Source organism: Hyla sarda, chromosome 7 (genome assembly GCF_029499605.1).
Source record: "Hyla sarda isolate aHylSar1 chromosome 7, aHylSar1.hap1, whole genome shotgun sequence".
NCBI classification, from domain to species: Eukaryota; Metazoa; Chordata; class Amphibia; order Anura; family Hylidae; genus Hyla; species Hyla sarda.
The window spans coordinates 44,488,116-44,504,373 of record NC_079195.1 but is presented as its reverse complement, the minus strand read 5'-3'; the positions used below and the strand labels follow the sequence as shown (position 1 = coordinate 44,504,373).

Here is a 16,258-nt window from a genome sequence, read left to right as displayed (position 1 = left end):
TGCTGGAGGTCATTTTGCAGGACTCTGGCAGTGCTCCTCCTGCTCCTCCTTGCACAAAGGTGGAGGTAGCGGTCCTGCTGTTGGGTTGTTGCCCTCCTACGACCTCCTCCACGTCTCCTGATGTACTGGCCTTTCTCCTGGTCGCGCCTCCATACTCTGGACACTACACTGACAGACACAGCAAACCTTCTTGCCACAGCTTTCATTGATGTGCCATCCTGAATGAGCTGCACTACCTGAGCCACTTGTGTGGGTTGTAGACTCCGTCTCATGCTACCACTAGAGTGAAAGCACTGCCAGTATTCAAGAGTGACCAAAACATCAGCCAGAAAGCATAGGAACGAAGAAGTGGTCTGTGGTCACCACCTGCAGAACCACTTCTTTATTGGGGGGTGTCTTGCTAATTGCATATAATTTCCACCTGTTGTCTGTTCCATTTGCACAACAGCATCTAAAATTGATTGTCAATCAGTGTTGCCTCCTGAGTGGACAGTGGGATTTCACAGAAGTGTCATTGACTTGGAGTTACATTGTGTTGTTTAAGTGTTCCCTTTATTTTTTTGAGCAGTGTACTAAAACAGGACGGCAGTGCATTAAAAAGCTATAGAGAAAAATTTTAATTGTTTGAGGGTTTTCTAAGAGATGCTATTTTGGACTATCTTGATAAAAAGATGTATGACCCCATATCAGCATGGCTTTATGGGGGATTGATCCTGTCAAACTAACCTGATCAGCTTTTATGAGGAGGTGAGCTCCAGACTGGACCAGTGGGAATTGCTGGATGTTGTATATCTGTATTTTTCCAAAGCATTTGATACAGTGCCACATAAAAGATTGGTGCATAAAATGAGAAGGATGGGGCTGGGGGAGAATGTGTGTAAGTGGGTAAGTAACTGGCTCAGTGATAGGAAACAGAGGGTGGTTATTAATGGTACTTATTCTGATTGGGTGACTGTTACTAGTGGGGTACCACAGGGGTCAGTCTTGGGTCCTATTCTATTTAACATATTCATTAATGACCTTGTAGAGGGGTTAAATAGTAAAGTAGCAATCTTTGCAGATAATACTAAACTCTGTAAAGCGGTAAACACTATAAAGGACAGTGCACTGTTACAAATGGATCTGGATAGGTTGGAAGTTTGGGCTGGGAAGTGGCAGATGAGGTTCAACACTGATAAATGTAAGGTAATGCACATGGGGAGGAAAATCCGGGCTGGGATTATGTATTAAATGGGAGAACACTTGGGACGACTGACGTGGAAAAGGACTTGGGAGTCTTAGTTAACAGTAAATTTAGCTGTAGTGACCAGTGTCGGGCAGCTGCTGCCAAGGCTAATAAAATCATGGGGGGCATCAATAGGGGCATAGATGCCCATGACAAGGAAATAATTCTACCGCTGTACAAATCACTAGTCAGACCACACATAGAATACTGTGTACAGTACTGGGCACCAGTGTACAAGAAAGATATAGTGGAGCTGGAGAGGGTTCAAAGATGGGCAACCAGAGTAATACGGGGAATGGGAGGACTACAGTACCCAGAAAGATTATCAGAATTAGAGTTATTTAGTTTAGAAAAAAGAAGGCTTAGGGGAGACCTAATAACTATGTATAAATATATCAGGGGACAGTACAGACATCTCTCCCATGATCTATTTATACCCAGCACTGTATCTATAACAAGGGGGCATCCTCTACGTCTGGAGGAAAGAAGGTTTCTACACCAGTACAGACGGGGGTTCTTTACTGTAAGAGCAGTGAGACAGTGGAATTCTCTGCTTGAGGAAGTGTCATGGTTAACTCAGTAAAATAATTTAAAAGGGGTCCGGATGCATTTTTTTAGAATAACATTACAGGTTGTGTATATTAAAATTATAGGGACAGAACGTTGATCCAGGGATTTATTCTGATGCCATATTTGGAGTCAGGAAGGAATTTTTACCTCTAGTATGAGGGTTTTTTGCCTTCCTTTGGATGAACTCAGTAGGGACTTATTAGGGTTATAGGTTGAACTTGATGGACTCTGGTCTTTTTTCAACCTTATGAACTATGTTACTATGTAGTAAAGTCTTTGCCATTTCATGATTGTGGTTCTATTGAAGTAACTAAGGATCTCTTCACTTCTCATGTAATGTACACAGCTCATAAGCTCTAATTCTTCTCACTGGAAAAGGGTTGTCACCATCATTGTTGTACAACATTACATCTGATTTTTTTCCATGCCATACAGCACTATATCATTTATATGTATATGACTTCTTTCCAGTTCCAGAGACAGGGGAAAGATGTGGACAGAGTTAAACACAGGCTGCTGGAAATGGCCAACTACGTGGATAAGGTCAGTGCATTTTCTATCCATGTGGCATACATAAAATGCATGTTTATCCATTTGACATTACGGGCCTCATTTATTATCATTCTTTTTTTTTCTCTTTTTATTGTGAATTTGAATTCACTTTTTCATCATGAATGGTTTTCATGTGTCTTCAAACTTTGGTGCATCTCAGATGTCCCAAAGGTTGCCACGGTACACCAGATTATGCCAAAGTTTTATAACCTCCCTATCGGAAGTTTAAAAAAAATCACAGACTAAAAAGATGGCAAAAATGGTGAAAAATGTAAATTTTTTTATAAATGACTCGGATTGTGAAAAGAAGACAAAAATTATGCCCACATATTGGAAAAAAACAAACATAACGGACAAAATGGTCGGAAAAATAGATAAACTTTGGAACGTTCGGCCCATTATGTTTTTAATTATAGTAAAAGGCATTTCCCCTGACTTTTTTCTTAAAAATTTACATGGAAATTCAATAGTAAATTATGTCATTTAAAAAAAAAAAAAAAATATTATAGGAGGTTATCCAGCTTTAAAAAACAAACAAAAACAAAAAAACTAATGTATCAAGGCTTTATAGACCTGAGCACAAGGATAGTATTGATAATACATAGTAAATTCAGGATGCACAAATTAACTTTTCACCTGTATAAAAACTGATCATGACACCTTAGTCTGAAGGATCAGACAACGCTTTGTAGTCTGTTGCCATGGAGACTAAATAGTCTACATGGAAGCTGTAAGTGCAAAACAGTACATAGTCTTTAAACCGAGACTATCCGTAAAGTTGCTCCATCTTCTTTTTTTACACTGCAGTTTTCACTGTGCCACCATGTTATTGTTCAGGCAATGTTTTTTCTTTACTATTATTATTTTCTTTAGATATTTTATAAATCTTTTCATCTCCATGATGGCTTTGAATAAGCCCTGCCATGACGTAGTATTAACTATGGGGAAACCGCCTGTATGATTTTTTCCTTGTGATTTCCAGTGGTCATTTGATGTACAGTGATCCCCCAACTTACAATGGCCTCAACATACAATAGTTTCAACATACAATGGTCTTATCTGGACCATTGTAAGTTGAAACCAGACTCAACATACAATGTACAGACAGTCCAGATCTGTGAAACGTGTCAATGGCCGGAAGAACTGATCAATCAGAATGGGCAATTTACTGGTAAAACACCTGTATTACTGAAGCGTATGCACTGACTGGTGTCCGGTAGCGCCCCTTACAGTACAGAGAGGTATTACATGTTCTGTATTGCTCTTTATCTGTATTACTGAAGCGTATGCACTGACTAATGTCTGGTAGCGCCTCCCTATAGTACAGAAAGGTATTACATGTTCTGTACACTTTACCTGTACCAGGGTTAGCTGCTCCTTTGGACACCAGGTGAGGGCAACTCCATGTTACTTTTTTAGGACATTGTGTACTGTACAGGACCCCGAAGAAGCTCCTGTCCTCTACATAGACCAGTGTTTCCCAAGCAGGGTTCCCCCAGCTGTTGCTAAACTACAACTCCCAGCATGCCCGGACAGCCTTTGGCTGTGAGGGCATGCTGGGAGTTGTAGTTTTGCAACAGCTGGAGGCTCCCTGCTTGGAAAACACTGACATAGAGAGTGATTACAGCTCCCAGCAGATCTTTATTACTTTTATATGTAAGGATTTGCTTTATCTGTATTAGTTATCTACTTATTTTTGTTTAATCCTCACTTTTTCCTATTTTCGGATGACATTTTGGTGGCTTCAGAACCAATTACCAGGTTTCCATAGAGCTCTGGTCTCAACATACAATGGTTTCAACATACAATGGTCGTCCCAGAACCAATTAATATTGTAACTTGAGGAACCACTGTATCTCTCACACTAATACTTAACTAGTTAATTAAATGAGAGCTCAATATCCTGCGGGCGAGATGTTCATTAATTCAGTCCTTTAAGACGTGAAAATGATGTTACCTTTTCTTTCACAACATTATCACAAAGCCACATTACATTACATATTTTTTTTTTCGTAGCCAAGTCAGTGCAATGACTGGAAGAGCCGATAACATTTAAGGCTGCCTAGAATTATCATACCAAAAAGAATCTCATCCCGCCTGATGAGTGGAGCGCCATATTCTCCGCTAAATTATTCATCTGTAACATTCTGCATGTGTTAATGCTGTCATCTCCGGAATTATGAAAAGATTGGAAGATGTTTTGATTAATGAGGGGGGGGGGGGGAGGGGGGGAAATAAATTGCAATAAATTTATGAGAGATGAATACGTCTTGGTCTAGTTGAAAGGAGGGAATTTATTTTGTGTTCCATTATGAGGCATTGAGACAAACCCATATCAACTGATGGGGTAAGACTGGGATAAGACATGACTAGGCACACAATGGGCTTTATTTTGCCAAAACTGAATGGCCTTGTTGCCCATATGACTAATCATCCTGCAAATTTCAGATTTCCAGGACAGCTTAAAGGGATTTTCCTTTTTAACCCCTTTATTTATATAACGCCTACAGATTCTGCAGCGCTGTACAGAGCTTGACATGACTCAAATTGATCCCTGTCTCTATTGGGGCTCACAATCTAAATGCCAAATGAATCAGGATGTATTGGAATGTGAGAGAAGGTCCATACAAACACAAGGAGAACATACAAACTCACTGCAGGTGTTGTCTGTGGTGAGACTTGAACCTAGGACCTAGGATTTGTCCAGTTTAATAGAGAAAGTGTGTGTGGGGGGGGGGATGGGGGGGATGAGGTTCTTCTGCTCAGGATCCTTTTCTCTTGATGCTGGAGGACATGTCCTAACCTTCCCTATCCTGTATTTCTCAGACAACCCATTTATGTTAACAGACATGTGCAAAGCTTCATTTTCCCTCTAGGGGTGCTGTTGGGAACGCTTCCTGCAACTGAATAAAGCTGATTGCTGGAGGTCCCAGAAGGGGATTACCTAGTTACGTAGTATAATATCATCAAGTTCAACTAAGGAGGGAGAGAGATGAAAGAAAGGTGTCAACGGCCCCTTCCGAAAAGTATTCACTGTAGAAAGTGGAACACCCCTTCAGGAGATGAAAGATGAGGTCTGATGAGTTGCTATGGGCATCAAGGACAGTTTTTGCTACTTTTATTTGTAATAGTCTATGTTCAGTCTCCATTTCTTGGTCCTCTTTCAACACTAGGGAAATGCCCACTCAGCCAACCACAGGCCAAGGTGGGACTCCTTATGCCCATTGATTGGCTGTGCATTTCCTTCTATTTTCTGTCTGAAGACAGTACCAGAAAGTAAATATCAGCAAAGACCTAGGGTGGATTGAAATTCAATGGTGGTGGACCATTGAGTACTGCTTATTTTTGTTGACAGTCTTCAGTATATGTCCTATCAACCCATTTAAAGGGAACCAATCATCAGATTTTACCGTATATAACGCTTGGCAAAGCGTTATATAGGGTAAAATCTTTATCCTCACTTTCCCCGGGGAATGCTTCTGCCCCCAGGGATGGTGAAGAAATGAAGTTATAAACTAGTCCCTGCTGGCCCCGCAAGTAGTCCCCTGGGTGGGGAGCTCCTCTTACCAGGTCCCGTTACTTCGGACGGCATCGACGCCCTCTCTGCTTGATTGATGGGCCGCGTCATCGCTCTGCTCCATCTGTTCAGTGAGCAGAGCGATGACGCGGCCAGTCAATCATGCCGAGGGGGCACCACTGCCGGCTATTTACTAATGATGAACGGCTCTGCCCATATTTGAATTCGCAATATTTTGTGAACATATAGACGAATATTTGTCTTATATTTGCGAATTTCGCGCATTCGTTATATTCGCATATTCATGTATTCGAGGAAGAAAACAGTGAGGGGGTGGGCAACTTTACTGTTGGTTGCTAGGGATAACTTCTGACAAGTGTATTTGCATCATTCTAATTGTCCCCCAAGTGAAAAGAAGGAATATGCGAATATTCACATATGCGAATATGAGCATATGCGAATATGTGCATATGGAGAAAATATATATTCGCAATATTTGCAAATTTGCGATAAAAATTCGAAATGCGAATATTTGCGTACAACACTACTATTTACTAGGCAGACAGAATGTTTCAGAGGAGCTGAGCAGTTTGATATATCATTTTGTGGGAAAATATTTCATGTAACTTGTGAGTTATTGATCTAAATATTTGCTTATTCTGGACTTCAGGAGTTCACGTTGTCGTTCGCATACGACCCATTAAAGGGGTACTCCGGTGAAAAACTTTTTTTACTTTAATGAACTGGTGCCAGAAAGTTAAACAGATTTGTAAATTACTTCTATTTAAAAAATCTTAATCCTTTCAGTACTTATTAGCAGCTGTATGGTACAGAGGAAATTCTTTTCTTTTTTAATTTCTTTTTTGTCTTGTCCACAGTGCTCTCTGCTGACACCTCTGTCCGTGTCAGGAACTGTCCAGAGCAGCATAAGTTTGCTATGGGGATTTTCTCCTGCTCTGGACAGTTCCTGATACAGGCATCAGGTGTCAGCAGACACGATGACAAGACAAAAAAGGTTCCGATCTTTTTTTTTTTTTTTTTTAGACGATTAAACGGCAAACGGCTACTACCGGGACTGCATAAACTTGCATGGGGTCAGTCGATGATGTGTTCATTTTACAGGAATTTAGCAGCGAAAAAAAAAGTGCTTGCGTAATTTTTTCTCTGCTAAACTCCCGTAGTTCTGGACGGATTTCCGATGGAACTCCGAATAGCGGAGTCTGACGGCAATGTAAACAAGGTCTTAGTGATTGACAACCTTCCCTGCATAAGTGTGAACACTGAGTAGAACCTCCCACTGGACCCCTAATCCGGAATAGGCAGGGATTTAGGTCAATAATTTACATCAAATTTTTTCCCACCAAACTATATCAAGAAGTTCTAGTCCTCCTACTCTATAACATGCTGTAAGAAGATCCAACTGAATTTTTAATGTGACAGGTTCCCTTTAAAAAAGCTACTGCAAAAGCATGCAATGAACTGCAGTGAACTGCACATCAATCTAAATATATGTAGTCATGCAACTTGCCCTTCCCTGTGGATTGCTCACCTGCCACTTGATTAAAATGTATAATAATAAAATGTATAATAATGTATAATAATAACAACAATAATATGTCTTCCTCCTTCTCTTCTTCTTCCTCCTCTACTTCCTCCTCTTCATCTTCTTCTTTCTCCTCCTCCTCTTCTTCTTCTTTCTCCTCCTCCTCTTCTTCTTCTTTTTCTTCTTACTCTTCCTCCTTCTCCTCCTCTTCTTCTTCTTCCTTTAGTCGTACATTTAGTTGTAAAAAAAAAAAGTGAAAGTGACAACAATGCATTTTTTTATCATATAGTTTTTCAGACCACTGAATATCCGGGTAGCACTGGTTGGTGTTGAAATCTGGAGTGATGCAGATAAATGCGCAATATCCCAAGATCCATTTACCAGCCTTCATGAGTTCCTGGACTGGAGAAAGTTGACATTACTACCTCAGAAGCCCCACGACAATGCACAGCTAGTAAGGTCTGCTCCTTCACTCACTTCTCTGATTCATCACAGGGTATAGGTGCAAAGGGATTATATAGGATGTATAATGTACACGAGCCTTAAAAAATTGGATGGCTAGAAGTGTTTTGGTGTCAGAGAGTTCTATTAATTTTAATATTTGTGCCTCTGTGTACACAACCGGCCATTGTTTTAGAAAAATCCCTTTCAGGCTTTGGAAAACGGGCTATACAAACAGCCCTGTTACAATACAATTTCACTACCCTGGACCAATAGGAAGCCCATAGCCACAAGGGTATTTGCCATTAAGGTACCTAAAAGGTATTATTCTCCTTAAAGAGAGTGCCAAAAACGTGTATGGAGACTTATAGGCCATTATTGGAAATTATAGGAAGAAAGGTATGCAAAGTAGTTCTCTATTGCCACCTTTTGGTGATAGCTTTCCTTTATGTCAATGCTTGGCTCATTCAAAAAGCCTTAGAACATGACTAGGGACTTCGGAAAAGGCTTCTCTGAAAGATAGCTAGCACCCTGCTCTGTACAGACAAGGGGCAACAATCCCAAACCATCTGTCTACAGATGGATAACAGTAATGTTCTAGGTCTTCTTAAAGGAACCAAACATCGATTTAGAGGAAAGCTGCCTTCAAATGATGGCACCATTCCCATTACAGGGCCTTTTATATCATGTTTTAGCTGTACACTGTGGGTATAGGGCAAAATACTGACAAGCAGTATACCACAATGGGCCCATGGTGTGGCCATAGACTTTGGTAGACCAAACATGGTCTCCTTTTTTTGTCTGCTTTACACTAGTGTATGTTTTATTTGAGGAAAGTGATAGAAAAGCGTGGGCTACTATATATTTTTAACCCTCAAATATAAAATATACTATTTTCCTGTGTCATCAAGGCCAAAATGGGCTGTGTTCTTAAGGAGGTAAAGTAGGGGTGTGGCTTGGAACTTACTTAGGCAAGTCGCAGAAGAAGGATCGGCACATCTGAAGCCAGTATGTAATGCTTGCTGCATTTTCCCACCATTGGCCCATAGTTTATAAGGGGGCTGGGACTGGTTTAGTCACCAAACCCATAATTACATAGGCCTACAAGGAGACTGGCACTCAATATAAGTACAAAATATAAACTGTATTATCCAAAAACCTCACAAACAGATGAAAGCCCTCCCAATCTAAAATAACCGACCCTTAAAACCCATCAATGCCATAGAACAACCAGTAGGGTGCACACATACAACACCAGCAGTTAACCAGCCTTCACTATATTGTAACATGTATATGTATATGTATTATGCCATATTCATAGTACCATGAAGTGATTACCTGTTTGGGACATGACTTCTGTAGATAATCGCCCCCCACCACCACCTCAACACGTATTTTTACTCTTCGTCAGGAGATCAGGGTTGTTCTATGGGGTTGGTGTTTTTTAAGGGTGAGTTATTATAGGTTGGGCGGACTCTTGTCTGTTTGTAAGATTTTTAGTTAATAAAATGTATGTTTTGTCTTGATACTGAGCGTCAGTCACCAGAAATATTATCAGTCAAGGTCAAGATATTTGGTTTAACATCTGCCAACCAGTTTTGTCCAAAAATTTTGACCCATAAAAATGACATGTGAAATATTTTAAAGGTACCTATGCTACATTTGTACATGGATGCTCTTTGACAAATGCTCTTTGGAACTTGTTTCCTGACTTTATTGTAAATTGTAGTCCAAAGGCAGATCATGGTAGAGTCCTTTATATACAGAGAATACTGTACACACAGCATGGGCCATAGAAATGATTGTCTGTGCAATGTGACACTCGCACAGTTAGTGGATTTATATTTCCCCTGCGAACCATACTTTATAGTTTCAAATATCACAACGACTGGGTTTTTTAAACTTTTGTTTCCGATTGCATTGACCGTGTGGTAACAATATTCATTGATGTGATTAATGGCTACCTGACCTGCCTGTAGTGTTAATGGAGTACTTCTTAGCTTCTCAATGCATTGTATCTAACGCGCCATGGACCATATTGATGGGTCATCTAGGCAGTGTCCATATCTTTTACATTCTTAGGGTGCTATGTTATCAATGTCAACAGAATATAGGCAAAGCAATATAATAATCAATAATAAAAGCAGTAAAGTGAAAACGTGGGATGGTTATAGAGGAGAGGCATTTAGCATTTGGAGTTAAATAAATATGGTATATTGGATTACAAGGGCATGCTATGCAGCAGAGAATCTGGACGCAATGTGTACTTTGATCTGCTTGTATAGCACTTTTTTTTATTTTGATTGCTTTATGGATACACAGATGTAACCCTACACACCAATGCTGAATTTTAAGCCACATATGCAGGGTTGCAGCCAATAGGAATTGCAGCATCAGTAGCTGCACTCTATCTCTGGTGCATGAGGGGCATAGAATCCCTTTGCCACATAAAAGAGAGCCCAGTATTATATATTGTACATAGGAGGAGGGTGTCCTGTAACTTATGTTTATGAGCTGTATGCAAAATATATATAACAAATAGAGCACTACTGAATGAGGGAGTTATGAGTTACGTAGGGTCTTAACCGGTATGAAGTGTCACCAAGGGAGTGTACAGCTAGGCCTAAATATACACAACCTGCCATGATCCCAAAAAAGGGACAATTTTTTTCAACTTTTCAATGTTTACAAAAGCTATTTCTTTATTACTATTTTTGGATACCATCACCAATCCTGTTGCAACTCTCAAAAAAGGAAAATGGAAAAAGCCATTGTGTCTTCCAATACCTCCGTGTGTACTTTAAAACTTGCAGGCATCTGGCAACAAAAAGGGATACGTTATGCACCTTTTAATGTTAAAAAGCATACGAAATCCCCTATTATTGTGTTTGTAAACAAGCTGTTAGATATTATGAGTCAGCGCATGTTGCTGTAACTTTGACATCAACTTAGCCCTAAAAACATTTTATAACTACTTGAATACATTCTTGATGACCCTAGCAGTGTTATACAGAGCTTAGGAGCTCTTAGGCATTATTATACACGCAGTTTGAAGGTTATAGAACATATTCGCCATAAATCAAACTTTTTGGAAAAGTTCTGCGAGTTTTGGCAAACTGAACTTTTCAAAAGTTTGCTAAACTCTAGACAGGACACAAGGGCTAATGGGGGGGCATAGAAAGGACATAGGAGGTTAAGGAAACTATCCAAAGAAAGCAAGATGGATAGGGGGCATACAAGGGTGATATAGGAGCAGAGATGGGAAAAAGGTAGGACCATGGAAGGGTTCAAGTAGTTAGCTGAGGTCACAAAAGGGGCCCAAGAGGGAGTAAGAAAGGGGCATAGATAGGTCAAAGTAGGCAGAAGGGGGTGTGGATGGGACCCAGGAGGGGGAGAGTGACATAGACAAACAGGGCACTGGGGAGAAGGGCACATAGATAGGATATAGGACAAAGAAAACCAAGGATATAGGACAAAGAAAACCATATAAAGAAAGCAAAATGTATAGGAGCACAGATAGGGCACAGGTGTGAGAGACTAGCATAGAGGGAGGGGGCATAGAAAGGACATAGGAGACAAAGGAAACTGTACAAAGAAAGTTAAGGGGGGGGGGGTATTTAGAGTAGATGAGTAAGAGAATGACATAAATGGGACACAACATGGAGATATCAAAGTTTTAAACCAAAAGGTAAGAGTGAAGATGGACGAGATCAAAACATAAACAGGACAAGACTAATAAAGGAGAAAAGACATAGACCAGATAATAGAATGCAAATTGACAGTAGAGTGATATATTGTACTGTATAGAGGAGGTTGAAAAGTTTATAGACCTGCCCATATGTCCAGCTAAGACACAACAGGAGACTGAATGAAGTGGAGACAAGACATAAAGTTTTGAAGACATTGTAATAAAGATAGAAATGCAGGCACATATAATGCGTCTTGTTGATGTTAACTTGTCTCGTATAATTCCTACAACCTCTTCAATAACTTGGTAACCTTCATAAATGTGACCAGTAAGTGTTATCACTCATCGCTCTACCCACTGTTATTTACCATTTGTATTTTTGTTAAATTGAATAAACTTTTGCAATAAAAAATAAGAAAAGACATGCAGACACAATACATTTCCAAGTGAAATAGGACTGTGCTTTATGGCTGTGAAGTTAAAGGCATGGCCATCATGGGGCTGCCTCCATGAGCGACATCTGAGCTGATAACGGGGAGAGGCGGCTGAACTTTGTTTATGTGCAGCGTCCCTGGGTGAGGCGTCCAGACAGGAGCCGTTATCATGGAGCTGGGAGGGCGGTGTGACAGCTCCTGGCGCTGCTCTGCGGCCGGCCTCTGCTTCACTGCCTTCATAACGCCTCTGACAAATATTTAAATGAATCTGGTGACAGCGCCATGCTAATGGGAGTTTGTAGAAATGAGATGTCTTTCCATTCCAGGAGGTTCGGTGTGAATAATGAAACGTTTTCTCTGCAGCATAACCAGCAGAACTAAATAGCATGCTTCATAAGTGATAATGGAAACTTGAGTGATGACAGCTACACTGAATGAAGTCGCATCTTCCTTTTTCTCTATCATGTTTTTCTTCTTCTTTTTTTTCCAGCGGGGTGCATTTCCAGGGTACAACCATTGGCATGGCACCAATCATGAGTATGTGCACGGCAGACAAATCAGGAGGAGTTGTTATGGTAAGCATTAAAGGTGCATCTAAATGTTATGTCTTTAACTTAAAGGGAAACTCCATCTAAATGTGCCCTGACTGTGTCCCCACTCATAATAATGACCCCACTATGCCCCCTACTCACTAATAATGCCCCCAATGTGACCCACACTCACTAATAATGTCCCTACTGTGATCTTGTTCACAAATTATGCCTCAGTAGCAACCCCACTAATCAGTATTGCCCTCTGTGCCCCTGTGTAATGGTTCCGTGGTGGCCCAGTACAGGGTTTGTACTCCTGTACCCTTGCTGTCCTGTCTGGCAGCCTCCCTACAGTGTCCCCTGGGCCCCCTTGTACCTGTTCCCCTTGTATAGTTATCTTTATGCTGTGTATTGTATTTAAAAGTGTTATGTCTTTAAGAACAGTTGACATGTGATTAACCTGTTGTCATGTGATTGTAACCCAGTGAGGTGTCAGTGACCATGTGACCTAAGGGTGACCTATGGGACCCCTCCTAGTCTCCCCCATATAAGCCCTGGGGGGAGCCTCTGCTTGCTCTCTTACTCTCGTGTATGCTGAGTTGCAGTGGTAATTACTGGAAGGATTAAGATTTTTTTTATAGAAGTAATTTACAAATCTGTTTAACTTTCTGGCACCAGTTGATTTAAAAGAAAATGTTTTCCAGTGGAATACCCCTTTAAGTCCTGCTAGAGTGTGTCTGGAGTCCAGATGAGGCCTAAAGTCAGTCAAGTCAAATCCTGCCCCACAGGTCAAGTCAAATCCTGGTAAGCTACAGAAGGGGTGAAGACAGTCATAGTCTGTCATAGTCAAGTCAGTCCAAGTCATCCTGTCTCAAGTCAGCGTAGCCTGCATTTAAATTGTCCAAGCCCACTATAAGTCCCAGCAAGCCCTAAGGTCTCTGAAGTTTCTGGTCACCTCTGTGGGCCTAGCCAAACTGTATAGACTGTTACATCTGTCTGACGCAGTAAAGCTGCTGTTGTTCCGTAACTTGGCATCGGAGTCAATATTTACCCCGTGCCTATCCCAGGATCCAGCGGTATTCCTTCGGGAGGTGTAGAGGATAAACCACGCCCTGTCATCACAAACATAAGGGGTTAATGCCTTCTGCCCTCATCACACCTCTGGACAGATTCATTGATGGAGCCCATAACAAGTGGGACAAGGCTCAATTGAGAATGTTAGGAGTCCAGAATCCCAATATGTCATTTCTTGCTTTTAAGAGACTAGCTATCCAAGTAATTGAGTCCAAGGCTGAGTCCAAAGATGTTTGAACCCCCCCCTTGCACCCGCTCAGTGGCTCGAAGGGGCGACGGTCAGGCCTATACCGCCCCATTCAACTGTACCGGCCACAGTCCAAGCAACAATGTCAATCACTACAGCTTCAGACTTAAACAAGACCTTGAACAATTGACTAAGACTATCAAGGAGCTCGCCACCCGGCCTGCTCCCCTCTCCTGTGAGCAATCCTTGCCTAGAAAATCTCCTTCTGCTCCTGCCCCATAAAATCCCAATTACTGTGTTCCTTCACCCGCTAGGTATTCTGGGAGTAACAGACCCTTCTGTACTTACTGTAACAAGTCCGGCTACTGGAAAATGCACTGCTGGGGTTTAAACGGAATTTCCTCTTGGGTCAAGGACCGGCCCTCGGGAGAAAAGTCAGCGGGCTCAACTCCAGAATGACCCAAGTCAGGACTCTCACTTTATGTCGCCTCCTGACCCTTTGTAACGGTTATTGTAGAAGGTGTACCTTTAGAGGCATTAATAGATACAGGGTCACAAGTGTCTACCATATCTAAATGTATTTTCTATCAGCATTGGGATGCTCATGTATTGGAGCCTGATGATGTTAGTTTCCAAGTAGTTGCAGGTAATGGGCAACCAGTCCCCAGACATGGATACTGGGAGCCAACTATTCAGTTGGGAGAGCATATACTTACCGGGCAGGGAGTGCTTGTAATGTGTAAGAGAAGGGGCCTGCTGAGTTTATATTGGGGGATGAACATATTAGATGCTTTGTATGCCTCTCTTCCCCATATGTCCCTTTCAGACCAACGGGCTGTGTAGCACCACTAGAAAGTTCTACAGGCGGAGCAGAAGTTTGCCAACAAGCAAGGTGAAATCTGCAGAGTACGAGTTCAAGATATCAGGTCGGTGACCTTACAACTCAACTCTGAAACCATCATCTGGTGTCATGCACGTCCCGGAGTCAAGAATAGGGACTATCAGGCCCTGCTGGAACCTATGCAGTTAGAAGAGTTGCGAGAAGTCTTGTCACTGTCACCAATGGGAGTGTCCCGGTGCGGTTAGTAAACCTGTCTGAGTCTGCTACTGTCTTACCCAAATACACTCCAGTTGCTCAGTTGTACCTCCTAGAACTGAAAGACATTGTGTCAGAACGTCTGGTGGCCCGGCAGCATGCAGCTCAAGTCTCGGAAGGATGCCGTGCTAACCCCCCCAGAGCCCTCGTGGGCACAGCTCCAGGTTGGGGACAACACTACCCCAAAACACCAGGTCAGTGGAGTCATCAATGTTGCCAAAAGGTATCACAAAGCTTTCAGCAAACACCCCATAGACTTTGGGAAGACATCGATGATCCAGCACCATATCCTCACAGGCGACAGCCCGCCAATCAAGTCGCACCAGGCATGTACCAGACTGTCAAGATGATGCTGACTGACATATAAGAGGCGGATGTAATACAAGAAAGTCAGAATCCCTGGGTGGCACCATTTGTCCTGGTCAAGAAGGAAGACGGAACCATCTGCTTCTTTGTCGACTACAGGAAGCTGAACAATGTCACACATAAGGACGCTTATTCTTTGCCAAGGATCGAGGAGTCACTTACGGCCCTCGGGTCTGCTGCTAACTTATCCACACTAGATTTGACCAGCAGAATCTGGCAAATGCCGGAGGATCGGGAGAAGACCGCCTTCGTGACACCCATGGGGTTATTCGAGTTTAAAAGTATGCTGTTCAGGCTATGTAATGCCCCTGCTACCTTCCAGCGTCTGATGGAAAGGTGCCTGGGTCATTTGAATTTCCAAAGTGTCTTGTTGTACCTAGATGATGTCATCGTGTATTCTAAGTCCTACCAGGAATACCTCAGTTATCTGTCAGATGTCTTTCAAGTCTTGATCAAGCATGGATTAAAGATCAAACCGTCCAAGTGTAACCTGCTCAAACCTCAAGTCCATTACTTGGGACATGTTGTCAGTGTGGAAGGAGTCTTGCCAAATCCTGAGAAAGTGGATGCTGTCAAGAACTGGTCTACACCGCGCACGGTGAAAGATGTCAGGAGCTTCCTGGGATTTGCCAGCAACTACCACCGCTCCATTCCACACTTCGCCCAAATTGCAGAACCCCTCACAGCCCTCCTACAGGGTACGGCGAAGGAGAACTACAATGAAAGACTACCTATTGAATGGGCCGAAGAGCAAGAGACAGCGTTCCAAACTCTTAAACGTCTGCTGACAGAACCCCCCATCTTGGTGTATCCAGACTACAGTCAGCCGTTCCAGCCGTATATACTGATGCCAGTTTTGAAGGTCTGGGGGATGTCCTGTCCCAAGTCCAGGAAGGACAAGAGCGAGCAATTGCCTATGACAGCCGTAACCTGCATGAAGCAGAGAAGATCAATGCTAATTACAGCTCCTTCAAGTTGGAACTTCTTGCCCTGGTATGGGCCGAGAGCAAAAAGTTCAAAGACTATTTGGCTGCA

The 16,258-nt window shown here is 42.1% G+C and overlaps 1 protein-coding gene across 9 annotated transcripts in view; it reads left to right on the top strand.

Moving 5' to 3' along the window:
* The window catches only part of ADAM12 (ADAM metallopeptidase domain 12), a 686,181-nt gene that overhangs the window by 441,018 nt on the left and 228,905 nt on the right, over nt 1–16,258 (top strand). For all 9 annotated transcript variants that reach the window (XM_056532977.1, XM_056532982.1, XM_056532978.1 and 6 more), the window contains 3 exons: nt 2,267–2,338; nt 7,697–7,866; nt 12,461–12,545. In XM_056532977.1, the coding sequence (XP_056388952.1) occupies nt 2,267–2,338; nt 7,697–7,866; nt 12,461–12,545 (327 nt within the window). The remainder of the gene's footprint in view (nt 1–2,266; nt 2,339–7,696; nt 7,867–12,460; nt 12,546–16,258) is intronic.